At 41.0% G+C, this 19,135-nt stretch overlaps 1 protein-coding gene across 16 annotated transcripts in view; it reads right to left on the bottom strand.

Moving 5' to 3' along the window:
• The window catches only part of nav2a (neuron navigator 2a), a 226,694-nt gene that overhangs the window by 3,245 nt on the left and 204,314 nt on the right, over window positions 1–19,135 (bottom strand). For 12 of the 16 annotated variants that reach the window (XM_044223117.1, XM_044222433.1, XM_044222608.1 and 9 more), the window contains 19 exons: window positions 18,385–18,437; window positions 15,523–15,546; window positions 15,052–15,126; window positions 12,268–12,351; window positions 12,027–12,150; window positions 11,243–11,403; window positions 10,201–10,209; window positions 8,765–8,937; window positions 8,399–8,552; window positions 7,392–7,578; window positions 6,787–6,887; window positions 6,601–6,696; window positions 6,126–6,303; window positions 4,915–5,150; window positions 3,731–3,882; window positions 3,280–3,351; window positions 2,929–3,125; window positions 2,715–2,833; window positions 204–404 (listed from right to left, as the gene is read on the bottom strand). In XM_044223117.1, the coding sequence (XP_044079052.1) occupies window positions 204–404; window positions 2,715–2,833; window positions 2,929–3,125; window positions 3,280–3,351; window positions 3,731–3,882; window positions 4,915–5,150; window positions 6,126–6,303; window positions 6,601–6,696; window positions 6,787–6,887; window positions 7,392–7,578; window positions 8,399–8,552; window positions 8,765–8,937; window positions 10,201–10,209; window positions 11,243–11,403; window positions 12,027–12,150; window positions 12,268–12,351; window positions 15,052–15,126; window positions 15,523–15,546; window positions 18,385–18,437 (2,396 nt within the window). The remainder of the gene's footprint in view (window positions 1–203; window positions 405–2,714; window positions 2,834–2,928; window positions 3,126–3,279; window positions 3,352–3,730; window positions 3,883–4,914; window positions 5,151–6,125; window positions 6,304–6,600; window positions 6,697–6,786; window positions 6,888–7,391; window positions 7,579–8,398; window positions 8,553–8,764; window positions 8,938–10,200; window positions 10,210–11,242; window positions 11,404–12,026; window positions 12,151–12,267; window positions 12,352–15,051; window positions 15,127–15,522; window positions 15,547–18,384; window positions 18,438–19,135) is intronic. The other 4 variants (XM_044222523.1, XM_044222694.1, XM_044222948.1 and 1 more) reach the window with 1 other exon arrangement.

Raw genomic sequence — 19,135 nt, 5'->3', positions numbered from 1 at the left:
TTTTTGTTTTCTCCCACACCAAATGTAACTTCTAAAATGTATTTTAAAAAACGGAGACAACAGGTGTTTTGACTCTTAATTTCAATGTTGTAAGATATACTATATATTTGTGCATGACTAACTTACCTAATTGTTTAAATGCTCAGTAACAGATAAAAATGTATCACAGGTAACCCTGTTTCTTCATGTGTATCTTTACTCACCAGTGGGTCTGCGTCGCTGTCACTCTGTGGTGGCTCTTTCCTGACTCCTTCTCTCGGGGCAGAGTAGCCATCGAACCCCACATCCTCTGGACGGAGCTGCAGCAGCGGAGGCCATTCGGCTGGGGTGGGGGTGGCTGTCCATGGGTAAGTGTCAATCACCCAGGCAGCAGGGTCCTCCCACGCAGCCCTGCGGCCGTACAGCTACAGAGAGACGCACAATGTAACAATGAAACATACCAGAAGATGCTTGGAGGCAGATTTAGCATTTTGGACTTGAACACGACGGGCACAACGGCTTGGAGGAGCAGTTTGTGAATAATCACTAAAGGCAAGTTTTGTGTGGAAATGTCTCTGCCTCTAAAAAGCAGGTTCTAATTTGCACAGGTATTAGAGGAAGGCTGCAGTAGGGAAGAGAAAATTAAAACTAAATCTCAATGACAGCAGGCAAAAGTGAAAGCTGCTCCAAATCAGTAAAAAAAAAAAAAAAAAGCCAGCAGTAATAACAAATGAATGCAATATCTGATTATTTTATAAAACCAAACAAAGAGGATGGAGAATTGTGGCTGTATGGTCAACCGACTTCAGTTTAAATTTAACACCTACTGAGCTGACTGAAGTCGTTTGATAGGACATTTACAGTGGTGTGAAATAGTGTATGCCCCCTTCCTGATTTTTTATTTGTCAAAGATAAGACAAGTAAACACAAAATGCAGTTTTTAAATGAAAGTTATTATTAAGGGAAAACAAAATCCAAACCTACATGGCCCTGTGTGAAATAGTGATTGCCCCCTAAACCTAATAACTGGTTGGGCCACCCTTAGCAGCAACAACTGCAATCAAGCGTTTGCAATAACTTGCCATGAGTCTTTTACAGCTCTGTGGAGGAATTTTGGCCCACTCATCTTTGCAGAATTGTTGTAATTCAGCCACATTGGAGGGTTTTCGAGCATGAACTGCCTTTTTAAGGTCATGCCACAGCATCTCAATAGGATTCAGGTCAGGACTTTGACTAGGTCACTCCAGAGTCTTAATTTTGTTCTTCTTCAGCCATTCAGAGACCCCACAACAACATCCAAAGAACTGCAGGCCTCACTAGCCTCAGTTAAGATCAGTGTTTATGACTCCACCATAAGAAAGAGACTGGGCAAAAATGTCCTGCATGGCAGAGTTCCAAGACGAAAACCAGTACTGAGCAAAAAGGACATTAAGGCTCGTCTCATTTTTGCCAGAAAACATCTTGATGATCCCCAAGACTTTTGGGAAAATACTCTGTGGACTGACGAGACAAAAGTTGAACTTTTTCAGAAGGTGTGTGTCCCATTACATCTGGCGTAAAAGTAACACCGCATTTCAGAGAAAGAACATCATACCACCAGAAAAATATGGTGGTGGTAGTGTGATGGTCTGGGGCTGTTTTTTTGCCCAGTCTCTTTCTTATGGTGGAGTCATGAACACTGACGTTTTTTGCAGGCCCACTGCAGATGTTGTTGTGGGGTCTCTAAATGGCTGAAGAAGAACAAAAGGAAGACTTTGGAGTTCCTCTGACTAATCTATCTTTGACTAATATTTAAATTTGTTTGATCTGAAACATTTAAGTGTGACAAACATGCCAAAAAAAAAAATACAAATCAGGAAGGGGGCAAACACTTTTGCACACCACTGTATATAATGGTGGCTTGTTTTTTTTTTGTATGATTCCAACTGCTTAATTTCCTTAGAGATTACTTTGTCTTATTCTGCATTTGTTTGAGAAACATGAATAACTAAAGATTATTATTCAAATTAACAAGTAAGATGCCAAGTTAAGTTTTTCAGGTGGAGTGTTTCCATTTCAGCATCACTACATTCTGGTTTCTCTTCTAATCTGATGAGAGACACATTTCTCTACTGCACTCTGCCTTTCAAGCTCACTTTCGCGCCCACTCAGAGGTAGTATTCTGGTAATTAGTTGCTGCCTAATTAAATCAGATGCTAATTACATGCATATTAAGAGTACAAATTGAATCCAATTCATTTTGACAAACATAACCCTGGTCCTCTGAGAGGACAAATCTGAACAATTCAATCATTCTCAAACTCATTACACTTCTACTTCATTCAGTTGGATCTTTTAAACATCCCCTCAGGATGACAAATTAAGTCTCTTTATTAATACGTTTTATTGTTACAGCTAAAAATATGATCAAAATCCCAATCAGTCCATCATTTTCCATTTCCATTTGGTGCAAATGGAAAGTTTTTGAGATATCAAGCTCACACAGACAAACTTATTCTGTGTGTGTGTGCGTGTACTTGTACTTGCTACATAGTGAGGACTGAAACACGTTTGACAGAGTGATGACATTTAGGCCAGTCCTCACAACTTCAAAGGACTGTTTGAAGGTTAAGACTTGGTTTTAAGGGTTAGGTTAAAATTAGGTTAAGGTTAGGGTAAAGGGCTAGGGAATGCATTATGTCAATGATGGTCCTCACAAAGATAGAAGTACAAGGATGTGTGTGTGTATGTATTACCTGTAGTCCCTCTCGTACAGCCTCCAGCATGTACGGGATGATGGAGTAGTTCCAGAGGTCAGTGAACCAAACTCTGGATCCCTCCACGTCTATGGGACATGACAAGAAGAGACGAGGTCCTGCACGCCACAGAGCAGAGAGGTAAGACACTTGTCGTTTCTTCACATTGACATTTATTAAAGGATCTTTCTTCAATCATGCATCATTCTCTTACCGATGGTGACATCAGAGGAGCTGTGTGTCTCCAGGAAGCGGTTGAGGTGGTGCCAAACCCGCGGGATCCAGTCGATGATCTTCACCAGCTCCACGTTGCGCGTTCGGCTGCCAATCTCCATCTCGATCAGCTTCCTCCTCAGGTAGCGACCAAGGAAGCCTTTCACTGGCTCCATGTGGTTGGCACACAGCACCCACCTGATCAGAGAACATAAAGATATATCAGGACTTAGAAATATCATACAAAATGGTAAAATTTTCCCCCAGATTTTAAGAAAACCTTCAAAATCTTTCAACATGTCAAACATTCAGCTGCCAGGAGTGGGTGGAGATCATATCAGCAGCAGTTTACCTGAAGTTGTGGTGAAGCTGCAGGTTGGGGGCAGATGACGTGGCTTGGCTCATGGTGCCGATAATGTAGGGGCTGAAATGAGAGAACAACACTGATTATTATTGTTTCTCATCAGTCCATGAAGTCGCACTGTACTTTATAAATCACTTTACACGTTGCGTTAAAGTAGAACAGTTGAGAGGGTTTTACTCTGCTTTGCATTGTGTGGTACAACTCCTGTAAGCTGTTCTAACAGGGCTCTAGTTTCAGTTAGAAACATTTGAAGTCACGTGAAGCGAAACATTTCTTGGTTAACTGCCACACTGTACAGATGTACATACTTTTAACAAACCTGCATATTTTCAGTCATTAGTCAGTAGTAATGCAGTGGACGTGTATCCTGATTGATGCAAACATCCATGTTTAGCATGATTGTGCAGATGAATGTGTGTGTGTGTGTGTGTGAACTGACCAGTGCTGGTAGTTGCAGTTGAAGACGCCGTTGAAGATCTCTCCCAGGGAGCTGACATGGTGCAGGTTGTCCAGAATGACCACCAGAGGGCTGTCCGCCCCAGGGACACCGCTGCACTGCTCGGCCAAACCTGACAGGTACTGACGCAACTCCTACAGAGAGAGAGAGCATTTGAAATCATGTAACCATTAGTATTTGTTTTAATGTTCTTTCAGCACCAGGGTTTTCTATACAAAACCTTTCTGACCTACATAAGCCAGAATGTTTAGATGACTCAAGGTCAATCTTTAGTTCTTTGCTATGATGATCTTAATTGTCTTGATGTGTTAAATTAACAACCTGGTGCCCTACTTTTACCACACAGTACTAATACCAAAATGCTTCTTTTTCAAAACTTGCAAGTCAAAATAGCTTTCTCTCACTTTAATCAACTTTTGGAAACCTTAATGTAGTAATTTATTTTTTGCTTTATACATGACTCATACTTCTTTTTAAGTATCAGAATTTTAGCATCAGTGTTTATTTTAATAAACAGTGGGTTAGTTTTGCTTACAGTTCTTATGGCTATTGTTTGAAGTATAAAAATTTGATTTGTAATTCATCAGACAGTGCAACAGAATTAAATTCAACCTACACATGACTCCATTTTGATGTTAAAGGTCCAGTGTGTAGGATTTAGCGGCATCTAGCGGTGAAATTGCAGATTGCAACCATTTGACTACCGCTCGCTTCGAATCCTGTACGAGAAACTATGGTGGCCGCGAACAACCCTATCTAGAGCCAGTGTTTGGCTTGTCCGTTCTGGGCTACTGTAAAAACATGGCGGTGCAAAATGGCGACCTCCATGGAAGGGGACCCGCCCCCTCTGTAGATAAAAACACAATGATAACATACTTAGAAATACTATAATCCATTTCTGCCTATAGCTCCTCCTAAATGTTACACTCTGGACCTTTAAGTTTAAATACTAGAGAACAAAAAAAGACCAAAGTCTGTATGGCTGATAAATTAAAATATTATCTCCAAAACGTAGCTGCCGGTGTGTTTTGTGACCCACTAAAGAGAAATTCTTCCAACATTTAGCCCTTTGTGTCTGTTAAACTCTGCAGAGTAGGTTTAACAACTACTAAAACATTCATGGATGCAAGTGCAGAGAATACAGAATTTGCATGTGTAATATTTACCTTGCTGGACTTGTGGTCCACGTTGAAAGTGACGACAGCGTGCGGGGTCAGAGGTCGGCCCTCCAGCAGCAGCAGGTGTTGAGATAGCTGATTGGCCAGGTAGGTCTTTCCTGTACCGCTAGGGCCCGACAGGATGACGCGCCTGTGCTCCTTCAGCAGGGAGATGTAGCGCTGCAGCATTGGCTTTGGAATCAGAGTGTCGAACACCAGCGAGTCCACGTTCTCACTGCTCACACCTGGACACACACACACATCAGGATATTTATGTCAAGTGAGATAGCTGGTTTGTGGAGTATAGATGAGGAGTTCCTGAAAATATCATAAAACTTTTATTTACCCGTTTACTAAGTAGTTAACTTACAACTTAGACAAGGACAGACACATTCTCTGTATATTCTTATTCTTTTGTAAATGCTGATTTTGTATATTTCTGGTCTGGCATAATATTAAACCAAACTAGTTGTGATGAAGTTAGGGCTGCAACTAATGATTTATTTGATTAATTAAAGCTATTAAATACACTTTGATGAATCAATTAATCATCCCACAGCCAAGGTGACCATTTCAAATAGCTTGTTTTGCTCAACCAACAGTCCAAAACCCATAGATATTCAATTTATCATGATATAAAACAGAGAAAAGCAGTAAGTCCTTACATTTGACATTTTTCCTCAATAAATGACTTACATGGTTCATAAATTATTTAGTTGTTGGTTAATTTCTTTGGCCCCAACCACAGACTAATTTATGGACTAATGGATTAATGGACAAATAGTTTCAGCACAAGATGTACCGTTGTGAATGATTTTTCTGGTAAACCTTCTTTTAATCTGCCTTGTCGTACATTTCCCACAACGCATTTGACAACATCCTGAGAAGGGTCACCAGCGTTCGGTGATTTGCCAAATTTTGACCTCGATCTTCTATTTCAAATTTAACCAATGAAATGGTCGCCTTTGGATTTCCAAAGTTCTCAGTATCTTAGTTCTTCTGACAAGATCTTCTCTTGCCACATGACTTAAAAACTTAATTACGAGCAGCTGTGTAGTGTAAATTAAAGTTTTTACAATCTTCCAGACTTCCTGCATCTATGTTGGTCTAGTTAAGAATAACAGACTAACACTTGATTGAAACTAAAGATGTGATAACTTTGTGCAGACTGGCAGAACAGAATAATCATTTGCAGTGGTGGCTTGATGAGGCGTTGGTACCTTTGAGCTGGATGTTGATGGTGTTGCTGTCTCCCACCAGGTAGCCGCAGGGCAGCAACTCGGGCATGTGGGCGGCGCTGGGGATACTGGGCCGGTGGATTTCTCCGATGTTGTATCCCTCCACGCTGTCTGAGCTTAGGCCCAGCTGGCTCACAGGGTCCACATGGGTGATGTACTCCTGTCAGACACAAAGTCTCGGAATTTAAAGGATGTTACCAGCTACAATGCTTTTTCGGGTTCTAAATGAAAATATTTTTGCTGAACAGAAGCACATTTCAGTGTGTGACTGAGAAAATAGTTGTCTTTAAAAAAACTGTGTATTTTGTGTGATAGTAAAAAACCTGACTTTTTCAAGATCCTTAATACTTTTGGTTACCTTTCGAAGACTTAAAACAACACTGCTGATGCCGAGGTGTTTCTCACATTGTCTGATGTAGACTGATTCTATATTGCGGTTATCCCCGTTTATGTTTACCTTGAAAAGGCGTCGGACCACTCCGTCCAGGACGTCCCACTTGGTTTTACCACTCACACCGATGCAACCAATCAGAAAATGATGAGGCTGGGCCTCCTGCGAAGGAAAAACACGACTGGTTTTAGATACAATAACAATCTTAACCAACCAAAAAAGTTTGAGATGTATTTTTCAAACAGGTCTCACCTCTCCCCACTTGCTGTCCTCGTCCAGGCTGACTACCATCTTCACGCGTCGCCCCTCCTTCCTCATCCCTCCCTCTCCGCCAGTGTCATCCAACAGCATGTCTGACAGGAAGGCAGAGCAAAGTCAGACAAGGTTTCTACATTTCCCATGACCTCTTATAACCTTGGTAATGATTTGACAGTTTTAAGTCATTACCAAGGTAAAACAACCAAATTCAAATGTTAAATATTTGAGTTAATTTAATTAAATCACTCAAGTGTTTCCATGTTTTCCCTATAAGAAATCAAGTCACTGCAGAAAGCTAACTGTAAGCAAGTTACTTAAGCGCATGTAAATTCACTGTGTCATAGTCTGACTATATAATGTCATCTGTTTACTGGAGGAAATTAATCCCTTTCTGTCTACACTGACCTCATACAGTCTTGAGACAGAAATTTGTGCTTGTGGCAGAAAATTGTAATCCCTGCACTTAACAACTAACCCATTTCTAAAGAATGTTTACATAAAAAAAGAAAATTATTTCATACTGTAGGTCCCATCTGTTATCTATCACATATAAATCTACCAGGAACTCTGTAGGTCCCATGACATCAGCTTAGTCTTACCCAGGCTGGTGGACTCACTGGTGGTGAGGTTGAGGCTGTGCTGGGAGAGCCCCGGCCCAGTTCCCGCAGCCTGGCTGTGTGTGTGAGGGGGAGGAGAGGACGAGATGGAGGCCTGGGAGCCCGTCCTGCTGCCCTGATTCTCCACCTTCAGACGGTCATTCTCCGCCTTCAGCTTCTCGATCTCCACCTGCAGAAATACACACACACAGATATAAGATTAATTCTAATTAATTAAATTATAGCTCCCCCTTGAGGCTAACTAATGCAACTATATTTAAATGCCTGTTGAGTGGAAAAATGTCTCCTTTCAAATTTCTGCAAAATCTGAACAGAAGTGAGTCAGATGTAGAGTTAAAAATTGTTGACAATTAATTAACTCACCATAATCAGACCAAGTGCAATGTTTTGAAAGCTAGTACAAGAACTATTACTAACAATACTACTAGAGCTCAGATACAAAAAGCATTTTTCATAATAAAAACAGCTTTGGAAAGTAATAACACTGATAATCAATTAGCAAAATTAAAGTAACAACGTTTTATATTCGTTTTAGTTCATTTTATATTTACTGTTCATTCTATTATATTAATAGTGTGTTACATGTGGATATGGTGTCATAAGATGTGAGCATCTTTTTTACGGGTAAATAAAATGAAACTCGAACCTTGAACACCGTCAAAATAACAACAACAAATTTAATTCATTGTTGTAAATTATTTTACTGAGTTTTACAACATTAGAGAAGAAAATTGACTTTGACCTTAAAGCAGCGAGGGCTTTTATACTTTAAAGGGGGAATAAATAGTGACTCGCAGAGAACAATAACTGTCACTGCACTTCTGCCGGCACACCCCCGTCAGTGATGTGGGTTGTAGCCAGAAGTGCAACATGACCGATAGAAACACAGAAAGTTGTGCAGCAATGACTTCCTGTGCTCTGTGATTGACTGCTGATTTACCTCTTAATGTGAAGTTCTCTTACATATGTATGTGTGTGTGTCTGCAGACCTGCATGCGGTTCATGGCCTCCCGGAGCTGGTCCAGCTGATGGGCAGAGCTGAGAGCCTCCAGGCGGATATCAGTCAGTTTCATCTCCTTCTCCCTGAGCTCACTGCGCAGCTGCATCACTGTCTCCGCCTCGCTGTCCAAACACTCAGACAATCTGTATGTGCGCACACACACACACACAATTTAGGACAACGCAATTTAGTGACATGAAATATTGTGATTTAAGCAGAGTTTGGTAGTTTTCCCATCTGTACTGTTTGAACAATTTTTCACGTACAGACAAGACTTTATTTGAACATGTTTGTATAGGATAAGCTATATCCCCAATAGTCCTGCAATCACATTCAGGTGATGATGTCTACGTACAGCGAGTTGGAGTGTGTGTTCCTGAGCATGTGGCTGGAGGCTGCGGTGCCGTTGTGGGGCAGTTTGGGGGAGGACGGCAGAGACGAGTCCGTCATCTCCTCGATGTCGGAGTGAGAAGAGGCCGACTTCGGAGATTTCTTCTTGCTGAACGCTTGTTTGAAGGAGCTTCGCAGCTGCAGGTAGAAAACAGAGAGAGAGCGAGAGAGTGAGCAGGCGAGGGACACACTCCCAAAATCACACGGCTGAGAGGGAGAAGGAGTGTGCCGGGGAGAGTGGAGGACAACAGCTGTTAAAAAGTGCAAGTGAGTCGGAGGGAGAAAGGGAATTATGGGTAGAATGTCTTATGACTTGAGCAGCTCTAAACGCAAACACTGAGTGTGTGCAATGTGTTAGGTTTATATTGTGTGTTTTTCAGAAAAAGGTTGAGTGTATAGCTACTGATTTATACTCTACTTATGGCTCATTATTTTAGTTTTTTAGTGTAAATCAGGAATACATTTTTTATTAGATATTAGTACCTTTCTCAATGTACTGAAATTTAAAAGGGGAGCAGGTGACAGTGTTGAAAGTCCTTTGGGAGACAGAATTCAATTCAGATTTTTGGACACCTGAACAAGACATATGTGTGTGTTTTCACACTGAAAAGTAGATATCAAAAATATACAAATCACTCTGTAGTTGAACTATTTCTTATTTTTCTAAACTTACTTACACCCCCTTTTCTCTTCACTTCCTAAAATTTCACAGTTTCACAAGAACCAAAAAATCTTTTTGATTTCCTAATATTATTTGAGCAAGAGTTTGTGTTTAAAGGCGAAATCCACCATGAATACTTTACACTCTTATCATAATTTCATGAGATCTTCTGAGAAATGGCCTCTGTGCTGAATAGATATAGGAGGAAAAAAATATTGTGACTACACTGTACTCAAGACAGTTTTCTTATCATGTGGGGGTAGAAAACTGGCTTCTACAATCTTTTGTTCTCTGTAGATTTTTTTTAAAATTGGTGTTAAGTGGCAACTTTAAAAAGAAGCCTCTTTGATTTTCAGGGACATTCAGCAAAGCCAGACATTGTTTTGGATTTTTTGTCTTCAAACATCGTTGTAGCTTTTTAAATATATTATGTCATGACAATCGTGTTTGGCTAGTTATACGAAAATCCACCACAAAACCGAGACACAAGCTATATCACTAATACCCTTTTTCTGACAGTGTTTAAGTATTTTCAGGTGGATTTTTCCTTTCAAGAGCTGGCTCAAGTGTCAGAAGAGCAGTTTTCAGGGAGAGGCAGTGTTGGAGAGGAGAGGACAGGCACTACGGTGGCAGCAGAGGACAGGAGGAGACGAGGAAAAGGACAGAGGTTAGTAACCTAGAGAAAGTGCAGGGGTTAGGCAGCTTTGTTTCTTTCATTTCCCACAGCGTACCATTCTTACCTCATAAACCTGCCACATGAAGCGAAGCAAAGGAAGACAGAGAGACAAAACAGCACATGTTCATATGGGTTTGGGTGTGTTAATGTGTTATGGAGGGACAGAGATTAAACTAGAGGCCCCTACAGGACTTAAGCTGATTTTATTTGACCTCCAGGCAACTGCAAGCTAATGCTACATCACAACCACCATGAAACAGGGGGTCTTTCATGATCCATTATATACTCTCCAACACACACAGCCCCTATACACTCCATTCACTGTATGAGCACCTGCATGGAGGAGCCTCCTGTGGGGTTTCATCTACACAAACTGACAGCTGTAAGCACATCCACATGCACACAGGAGGGTCGTTTATTATCACTGTGACCTAAAGCAGGAAACTCTACACGAGCTCATGTCTTTTAACAGCTACCACAAAGCACCACACTGCTCTTCTTAAAATTCAACATCAGGATCAGATACTGACAACCACAGGCGGCTAACACAACATCGTTTCAGTCTATGGGACAACAGAGAGGAAAAAAAGTTGCATACGTCATCATCTCTGATTTGTCCTCCGGTGCACAAAAACGTCTTTCAGCAACAAAAAGGAAAAGTTCATGTCTTTTAAGTTGTGAGTGAAAGTATGTAATATGTTTTGTTGTACGATCACTAGTAAAAAACAACTAATGAGCTGGCATTAGGACTAGACGCTAGCCAGTAAGCAATGATTTGGTAATTTGCTGGTCAAGAGACGACTACTACAACCAAATTTAGCCCAGTTTTAACCTAAATGGCGGATGTTTTTTTGACCTGCGAATCACCAAATGAATCATTACTTGGTACTGGTAGGACTGAGTCTATGAAAATCCTCAGTGTATTCACCTTTTCCCCAGTGAAAGAAGCCTAAGGGGGAGAAACCCAAACATGTGACACCAACACACACGACAATGCACAGAGAGACAGAGACAAAGAAAACAAACCACCATGAGTCCTGACTGGCTGCATCACACACTGAAATCACCTGTCTAAATGTATTATCTTTAAATTCCCAGCATCTTACCCAGTTCTTCTTGTTCTTCTTCTTGTTTTTTGAGTCGGCGTCCATGTTGGAGCCCACGCTGGAGTGGCTGGTTGCGCTGGTGATGCTGCTGACGCTGTCAGAGGAGTGCTGCCTCCTGATGCGCAGGTCTGGCTGCTGCTGTGGACTGCCGTTACTGCCAGCTGAGGAGAGACAGGCAGGGACAGGAAATGTATGTGCTTGTCATATATTAGGCTGAAATATGTCTTTCATTAAATATCAAATATCAACCAGTCAGTGTTTGATATGATAGAGGCTTTTCATTTGACTACAGAAAAACAGGCTCCTAATTTTAGAGTGAAATTTTTGGATCTAGTTCCCTGTTATTACATAGGTGGAGTGCATTATCCTGCTTTAACATGCTGATAACCCCAAAAGATTGCTTACCTACTGTTTCAGAGGTTTTTCCCTCCTGACAAGAAGAACACAACAAAGTGTCCCACAAACCATCCGAAGCTCACAACTACAACAATTTATTGATAAAGGAAGATCATTGTCACATCGAAATGTCTGTTTTTCAATAAAATGTTGTAGTTTATTTGTGGTTCGATTGAGGATCGACAGATTGAGATGTCCTATAATGGCCTTTCTCACAGACCTGTACCTCAAGACCTTCATACAGGAATGCAGAAGCCATCTTGTATGTGTAAATATTAATTTCTTTGCATTACTATAGTCAACTTCTAAAATGTTGGCACAAAACTCGAATTAAAAATATCAACTTTGGCGTTCAAATATCCATTTTTTGCGTAGTGTTTGTCTATACCTGTCTTGTCCCTTTTAGGTGTGAGTTCAGGTGTGTTGATGACTCCGTTGATGGCAGCCTGAGCAACAGCGTTCTGCTTCTTCAGCAGCTCAATGGTCTTCCTCAACTCATTCAGCTCAGAATCCTACACAGAGAAAATGGCAAGAGGATCAAACCAACAAATCAACTGCAGTGACTTTGAATGGGCACACTGATTAGTATAGAGCACAGTCTGTTATAAAACAAGAGGAGCTGTTTTCACCTTCTGCTCTGCCGTCAAGGTAAGACTCTTCAGTCTAATGGTCATGTTGCCCAGACTCTGTTCAAACGCTGCCACCAGATGAGCCTGCGGGAGAAACAAACAAGTTGTGCAACCAATCATTTGAAAAGCAAAATGTAAACCAGGAACTCTGTAGAGCTCAAACCTCCTCCAACACTTAACTCTCAACCTTGCAAAGCCGCAGACTGATTAGATGTTCATGTTTGTCGTTCATCTTCCAGGTTTGACTTGCTAATGAAATACCACATGCAATCCATAAGTTCCATATTATAGAATTTCCAACTAGAATATAAAACAGCAAAATAATTATGGCTAAGCGCAAATTCTCCCAGAACCTAATCAGGTGTCCAAGAAAGATCTGTCCACCACACTTCAGCCAAATTTCACCTGTAACTTTCAGATATCTGGCTAACAACACTGAGTGAAGTCAAAACCTCCAACTTTAAAAAGCATAAAGATAAAAACAACAAAAACATAAGACTCCAATAGTCTTACTCTGCAAAGAGAAAAGGTTTTCTCATAAACCTCTTCTAAAGATGTATCCATACTGAGAGGAATCAAGCCTAGATCGCATCTCAGTGGTTTCCCCCCACTGGCTGCTGAGGGGTTAAAGTGTAAGGGGAGCCAGAGCCTGTGCTGCTCGCTGCAGGTTGACGTCTGTTAGACGCCATGGAAAGGGAGTCAGCTGGAGGCTCATTCCCTGACAATAAGCTAAGGGTACTAACTGCACAGAGCTCACTAGACTGCTAATGCCTGAATGAATGTGGAGAGACTTGTTTTAAGAATATGAGGGACTGAAGACGTCTCCACTGAGCTGAGATAACCAGCAGAGACCTTGAGCTGAGAAAATACGAGAGCTGTCGACACAACTGCTTCAACCTTGGGGCTAAAACAAACATTACATCAGTCAAGTAATCTTCAAACCAAAATGAAAACATAACCAAATCCAAATAATCGTGCAAAATAATAACACCCTGTGATAAATGATTATCCCCTGTAGGTCAACTTTGGACAAGTTCCCACACAACACTGAAGCCAAATATCATCTTTACCAAAAACAGTCCTCGGAGCTAAATCCATCCAGTCATGCTAAGGCCCAAGACAGTACTGATGACAACACAAAGCCATCTTCGCGTAAACCTCTTTTGACTACAGCTGGGGTGATTTTTATGTTCTAACTTGATTTGACGGATTTCTGGCTCCGATAGTGTACAGATAGTGTAAGAATAAATCAACTTGACTTTCTGACAAAGTGATAACAACATGGGAGGCTTCAGACTAGGTAAATGGGATTGGGTGCAAACAAGTAAAACAAGCAGATTTCCAAGGAACATGTTGACAGAAGATAAGCATCACATGTCAAAAGAAACTAAATAATTCAAATTTGGAATGAATACATACACAACAAGTAAGCAGTCTAAACGTTTTGAAAACTCTTGATTTTGCTGGTTTAAACACACCTGTTAAACAAGGGTGAGCGCTGTCATCCATCACTATATTGTATGATGTATTGATGTATTCGACTTTAGACTTTACCAGTATAAATGATGCCTGCAGGAAGTGTGTGAGAGAGTTGAGTAAGTGTGACTGATGTGTGATTCAAGTCGTGACTTTTTGCAGCAGAAGATGTTCTTAAATTCTCGGCCTTGGGGGCTTCAAGGTGTGTTCGGATAATTCATCATCTGTCTGCAGCGTGTAATCAAATATTTGAACAAATCGCCTCCTTCACACCCTACATCCCACCTCATGACCCCCCACTACCAACTGCTCTGTTTTCTGTCTGTTTTTCTGTCTTTCAACACTCACACCACACCTTCTTGTATCCAGGCATCATTAGCTGTAAATCTTCAGTCCACATCTGGGACAGTCCCTCAGCAGTGTGCTGAGACTTGATTCGCTGCTGTAATCTAACACCTTTGCCTTCCTTCCATATCTCTAATCCCAAGTTAAACCACCAGCGTGCACTGACTCAGGCAGCAGATTACAAGCGTGGCGAAACTTGAGCAATACAGAAGGTAGGGTGGCAGATAGGATCGTGTCTGGAGACGCTCAAAGAGATTTTCTGATGGTTCTGCCAGATGTAAAATTACACCTTCTTGGAGTAAAGTGCACTGTGGGAGCTATCTTTTCAGTATTTGATGATTATCACAAAACATACTTGTTTGGGTGTTTGAGAGAAACAGAGGGTCAAATTTTACTGAGTCTGTCTTTTGGCAAAACAACAATACATTTTAGTCTGCTTCAGGTCACGGCATGTTGTTAACATATATTTTCATTTTCACTTTCAACAGCTAATAATTATAGTTGGAATGTCATCGCTATCATCAGCGTACATTTTTAATTGTATACCAATATTGTATACCAATACTTTGGTTTAACGCTACCTACAAAACTAATGACATTCCCTTCAGCCTCATCTGTACTTTGTGTTTCGTGCTAATTAGCAAACGTTAGCACGCTAACACACTAAACTAAGATGGTGATCATGGTAAACATTACCTGCTTTACATCAGCATGTTAACATGTTGAAGTTAGTATTTAGCTCAAAGCATTGCTGTGCCAAAGTACATCCTCATAGAGCAGCTTTCGTGGCAGTAGACTCTTATTCTTGTTCAGTTGTACATTTTTGGGCAAAGTTGCAAAGAGTTTTTAATGAGCATATTAGTGATTAAATTCATGGCATGATAAACAGTGCAAGGATACAGTGTACATGTCCAAATAAGTTTGTCCAGGTGTGTGTGTGTGTTTGCATGCTTGTTTACTTACATTGGCACTCAGCTGTGTCGTCAGGGCGGAAACTTTTTCCTGGGAGGCGTCCAGCTCCCGGCGCAGTTTGCGGATCTGAGGACGTAAAGAAGCACGACATCAAAAACCACCAAAACAAAAGCATACATACCAGCGCCATAAAAGCATGCAATGCCAAACACACATACACACGCATCTAGAAGCATAATGGAAAAAAAAACAAAAAACCCTGCAGCCACAAATGAGGGAGGCTCCCAGATTGAAGCTCTGATATGTTCAGGTTAAGAGATGAAGCACAGTGGATGCATAAAAGAGCACATACAGGTGTACACAGTTCAGAGAGGAACAAGAGCCTGTTACAGGGTCAGTCACAATACAGTTACACGTGTAACTAGATACAACTGTGAAAACACCCATGTTCCAACAAGTCCAGCAACTGCACGTAGAAAATTAAACACAGGATAGAAGTGCTGTGGGCGGGCTGACGCTTACCTCCGACTGTGACTTCTCCTCATTCTGTAAAAACAAACATCAGAAGAAGAGAAAATCGTTAGAGGACGTCCTGACTGAATTCTGACATGCTTTAATGACAAAGAAGAGCAGTTCAAGCTGCCGGAGGTCAGACTATGTCCCATGCACATATCCTGACTCCTGTTTGATTTATTAGCTCCATGGAGACGAGCTTTATAAACTGGAGGAGATTGTCTGGTGTAATATGTCTGGAAAGCAGAGATATCCTCCTGAAGGCATTTTACTGAGATGTGTGTGTGTGAGAGAGAGAGAGAGTCCCATTGTCTCCATCGGCTGCACACAGAACAATAGTAAGAAAAGACAGGTAGGAAAATGCATATAGAGTAAGAGCAGGCAAAACAAATGCTCGCACGAACACAACACCCTGCCGCTGCTGCTGTTGTTCACCAAAACAGTGAAACATGCAACACCCACATTTACATGTAAACAGGCTGCACCGGGCAATGAAACTGCATCTGGAAATGGGCTTTTTTTCTTAACCTGACTGGAGCTGTTTTTACAGCTTGTTTGTAGAGAGTGGTCCAGCTGCAAAACTGGCTCATTTGTAGCTAAAATGTATTTAAATGTTTAATGTCCATAATTTTAAAATGTCTTACTTTGGCACCATCCAGTGGTAGTATCAAAAACACAACGATTGTCTCAATTCTCAAAATTGATAGATTTGATGATTATTTTTCAAAGAGACACAAACAATGAAGACGTCACTCATTTAAGCAATATTACACTCACCAAATAGGTTATGTTCTTGTCTGTTTTATGAGCAGGATATCTCTTTTCAGCCAAACTTGGAGGAATGTTTAAGATTGTGGTGCATATCCAGGATTTTTTAAACATTGTGAGATATATTTTTGAACATTTTCACTATGAACATCTGCACTTACTTCTGAATTAACAAATCTGGCTCATGTATCCCATGAAATTTGATCACTATATGCATTCTAATGCAGACAAAAAGTTTGGTGGAGGTATGTGCTCTCTGGGTGCTTTTCTATAATAAATAAATTCACAATCTGTAAGTAGTTTTAAGGCCTATGGGAGGCCTGAACACAGCGGTTGTGTTGTGACAGAAGCAACAAAGCAGAACAGCTGATAATCATTTTTTATGTGGTTCCATCAACCAACCACTAAGCACGAAAACAGGTTTCCACAGCCTATGTGTCTGTGCATGTGTAGCAGTGTGTAAGCTCATGTGGCATGAGTGGGTGGTTTACAAAGTGGCTGTTCACACATGGTCTGCACACCCACACAGATCTGTCAATCACGCACATATGACCAGTTGATTCTAGATACACAAACAGAGCAGCCTGTCTTAGAAACGCAGACAAAACACAGAGATCTCACTCTGTGATGCAAAATCCCGGACCAGCACTAACCATACAAAAACAACCCCATGAGCTATCAACATCATGGTAGTTAAGCCGGCCATTTACATGCTATTTTGGTGGAGAGACGAGCAATAAACAACAATTAACAGAAGAAAGGAAATCCAAAGTTGAAATATATGCAGCAAAATTGGTTTTCAAGGTGTTGGTGTGGAATTTCCAAACATTAGATTAGTTTTTCAGATATGAATCCACCTTTGGGGAGCCTCAGACAGACATGTCAGCTTTCCCTTAGTTTACTGATAAAGAAACAATATCTCAGATTATATGTTCTGTGTAATTATATGGTTGACTTACAGCTGTATTTAACTCCAACAGAGAAAAAAGCAGAATGAAGTACTCCTGCACCTGCAACAGTCCTTCTTCTCATCCTTACCGTTTGTTGCCAGGACGTGACGGTGCCCGTCAGCGATAAAGTCGCCATCATTTTCCCTGCACTCTCTCCCCCCTCTGATTTCAAACCTGTGACTCTCAGGCTTAAAGCACCAGCTAGTGCCGAGCAGGGATCCAATGTCTGAAAGTTTTTCTGCTACACCTGGCCAGGTGAGTAAACCAGCCCACAGAGAGGAGGAGCTATGCTGTGAATGGCCAATGTGTATACATGTGGGCTGTCCCAACTTTGCCTGTGTGACTGTTTTCTCACAGGGTGTTCAGTGAGTCAGATATCTGGATGTATTAAAGGGTAAATGTGTAACAGTGTATTTGCTAACTCAAATACTCAATATTTCTTAATTGCAAAAGCAAAAAACAGTTTGGTTCGGTTTCTACGTGAATTGTGGAGCTATCTGAACTGAAGAATAATAATAAGATGTTGCAGTTTACATGCCAGAACAGTACAGGCTGTTTAATACACAGCACTTTTATAGTGTTGTTTTTTCTCTCTCAGGGTCAATTAATAGAGCTGATTAACGCTTTATTAAATGTGTGAATTTAATGCATAATGTTTAATTTTATACTTTGAAGTAGAGCCAGACATACATATATCTGTATTTTATGATACCAATATCAATATTTGAGAGACAAAAACATCGAAATATTTTTTTTTTGTAATTTTGGTCTTTGTTACACAGTTTACAGTGGAGAATGAGACAGGAAACATGAGGAGAATGATGGTACAATATGCAGCAAAGATCCCGGTTGGACTTGAACCGGGGACATTGCGGTTACATGATATGTGTCCTAATCACTGGGCCACCAGAGAAACAAACATTATTGATCCCTTAAATTTGGTTATTAAAGGTTTGTGACCGAGACATGTCCTGAGCGGGATATTTTACAGTTACAGAAAAATCAACTTGTCAGTGCTCTCTAATGGACAAACTATGTAATGACAAAACAAAAAGAAAATAACCCCATTGCTTCTCTACTGTATCAGTATTGAAGGTAAACCAGGAGTGAAAAAGAATTCATATAATTAACTCTTGATGTTTTGTGTACTCACTGTGGAGTAAATGGAAGACGTGCTGGAGACCAAAGACAGGGATGATCCATGAACTAAAGAGAAAAAAAAACACAAGTAAAAGTTGGGATTAGAAAGTACATCTGTACACACAACAGTGCCCTGATTATCAACAGACCCCCCACAGTCTCCCCACACAAACCACCCACCCTGCCCACCCAACACTGTTCCTCCCAGTGTTCCCAGTTCCTCCAGCCCGCCCCGACTCGTCTACCCGCCTCCTCCTGAACACAATGAGTGCAGCTCTGCGGTCATAAAGATAAAAACTACACTACACGTTACATCGGGCTGTGGCGCAACTAATGACAGCCTGAGCATTTTTCTGCTAATGACTCAGCCACTAATCACACATCACAGGCCGGGACACAACACCAGCACTGTTTCCTGCCTGAGAGCAGATCAGAAAGGATCAGCAGTGTGATGTCATCAACCACACAGAGAGGATGGGTTGATCACAGCAGATTCATTCATTCACCTCACAGGGAACAGACAGTTTACTGAGGACTCACTTGTCTAAATTTGGTCTAGACAGCAAGGTGTGCTGGGAGCCACATGAAAAGGAGAATATTAATTTAGATTTACTGTGCTGTCTGGTTTGGATCTCATCAATCAGTTTGTGCGGGTCATCTGTGATGAGATCTTTTAACGTGTACTTGTACGACGTGTACCCTCCTGTGTACGTGTCGTTGTTTTTAGACCTGAAGAGAGCTGCAACAAATACTTGATTAGTCGA

The sequence above is a fragment of the Siniperca chuatsi genome, linkage group LG1, assembly GCF_020085105.1.
Source record: "Siniperca chuatsi isolate FFG_IHB_CAS linkage group LG1, ASM2008510v1, whole genome shotgun sequence".
NCBI classification, from domain to species: domain Eukaryota; kingdom Metazoa; phylum Chordata; class Actinopteri; order Centrarchiformes; family Sinipercidae; genus Siniperca; species Siniperca chuatsi.
The sequence above is the reverse complement of the archived record's forward strand: the minus strand, read 5'-3'. Positions and strand labels throughout refer to the sequence as shown.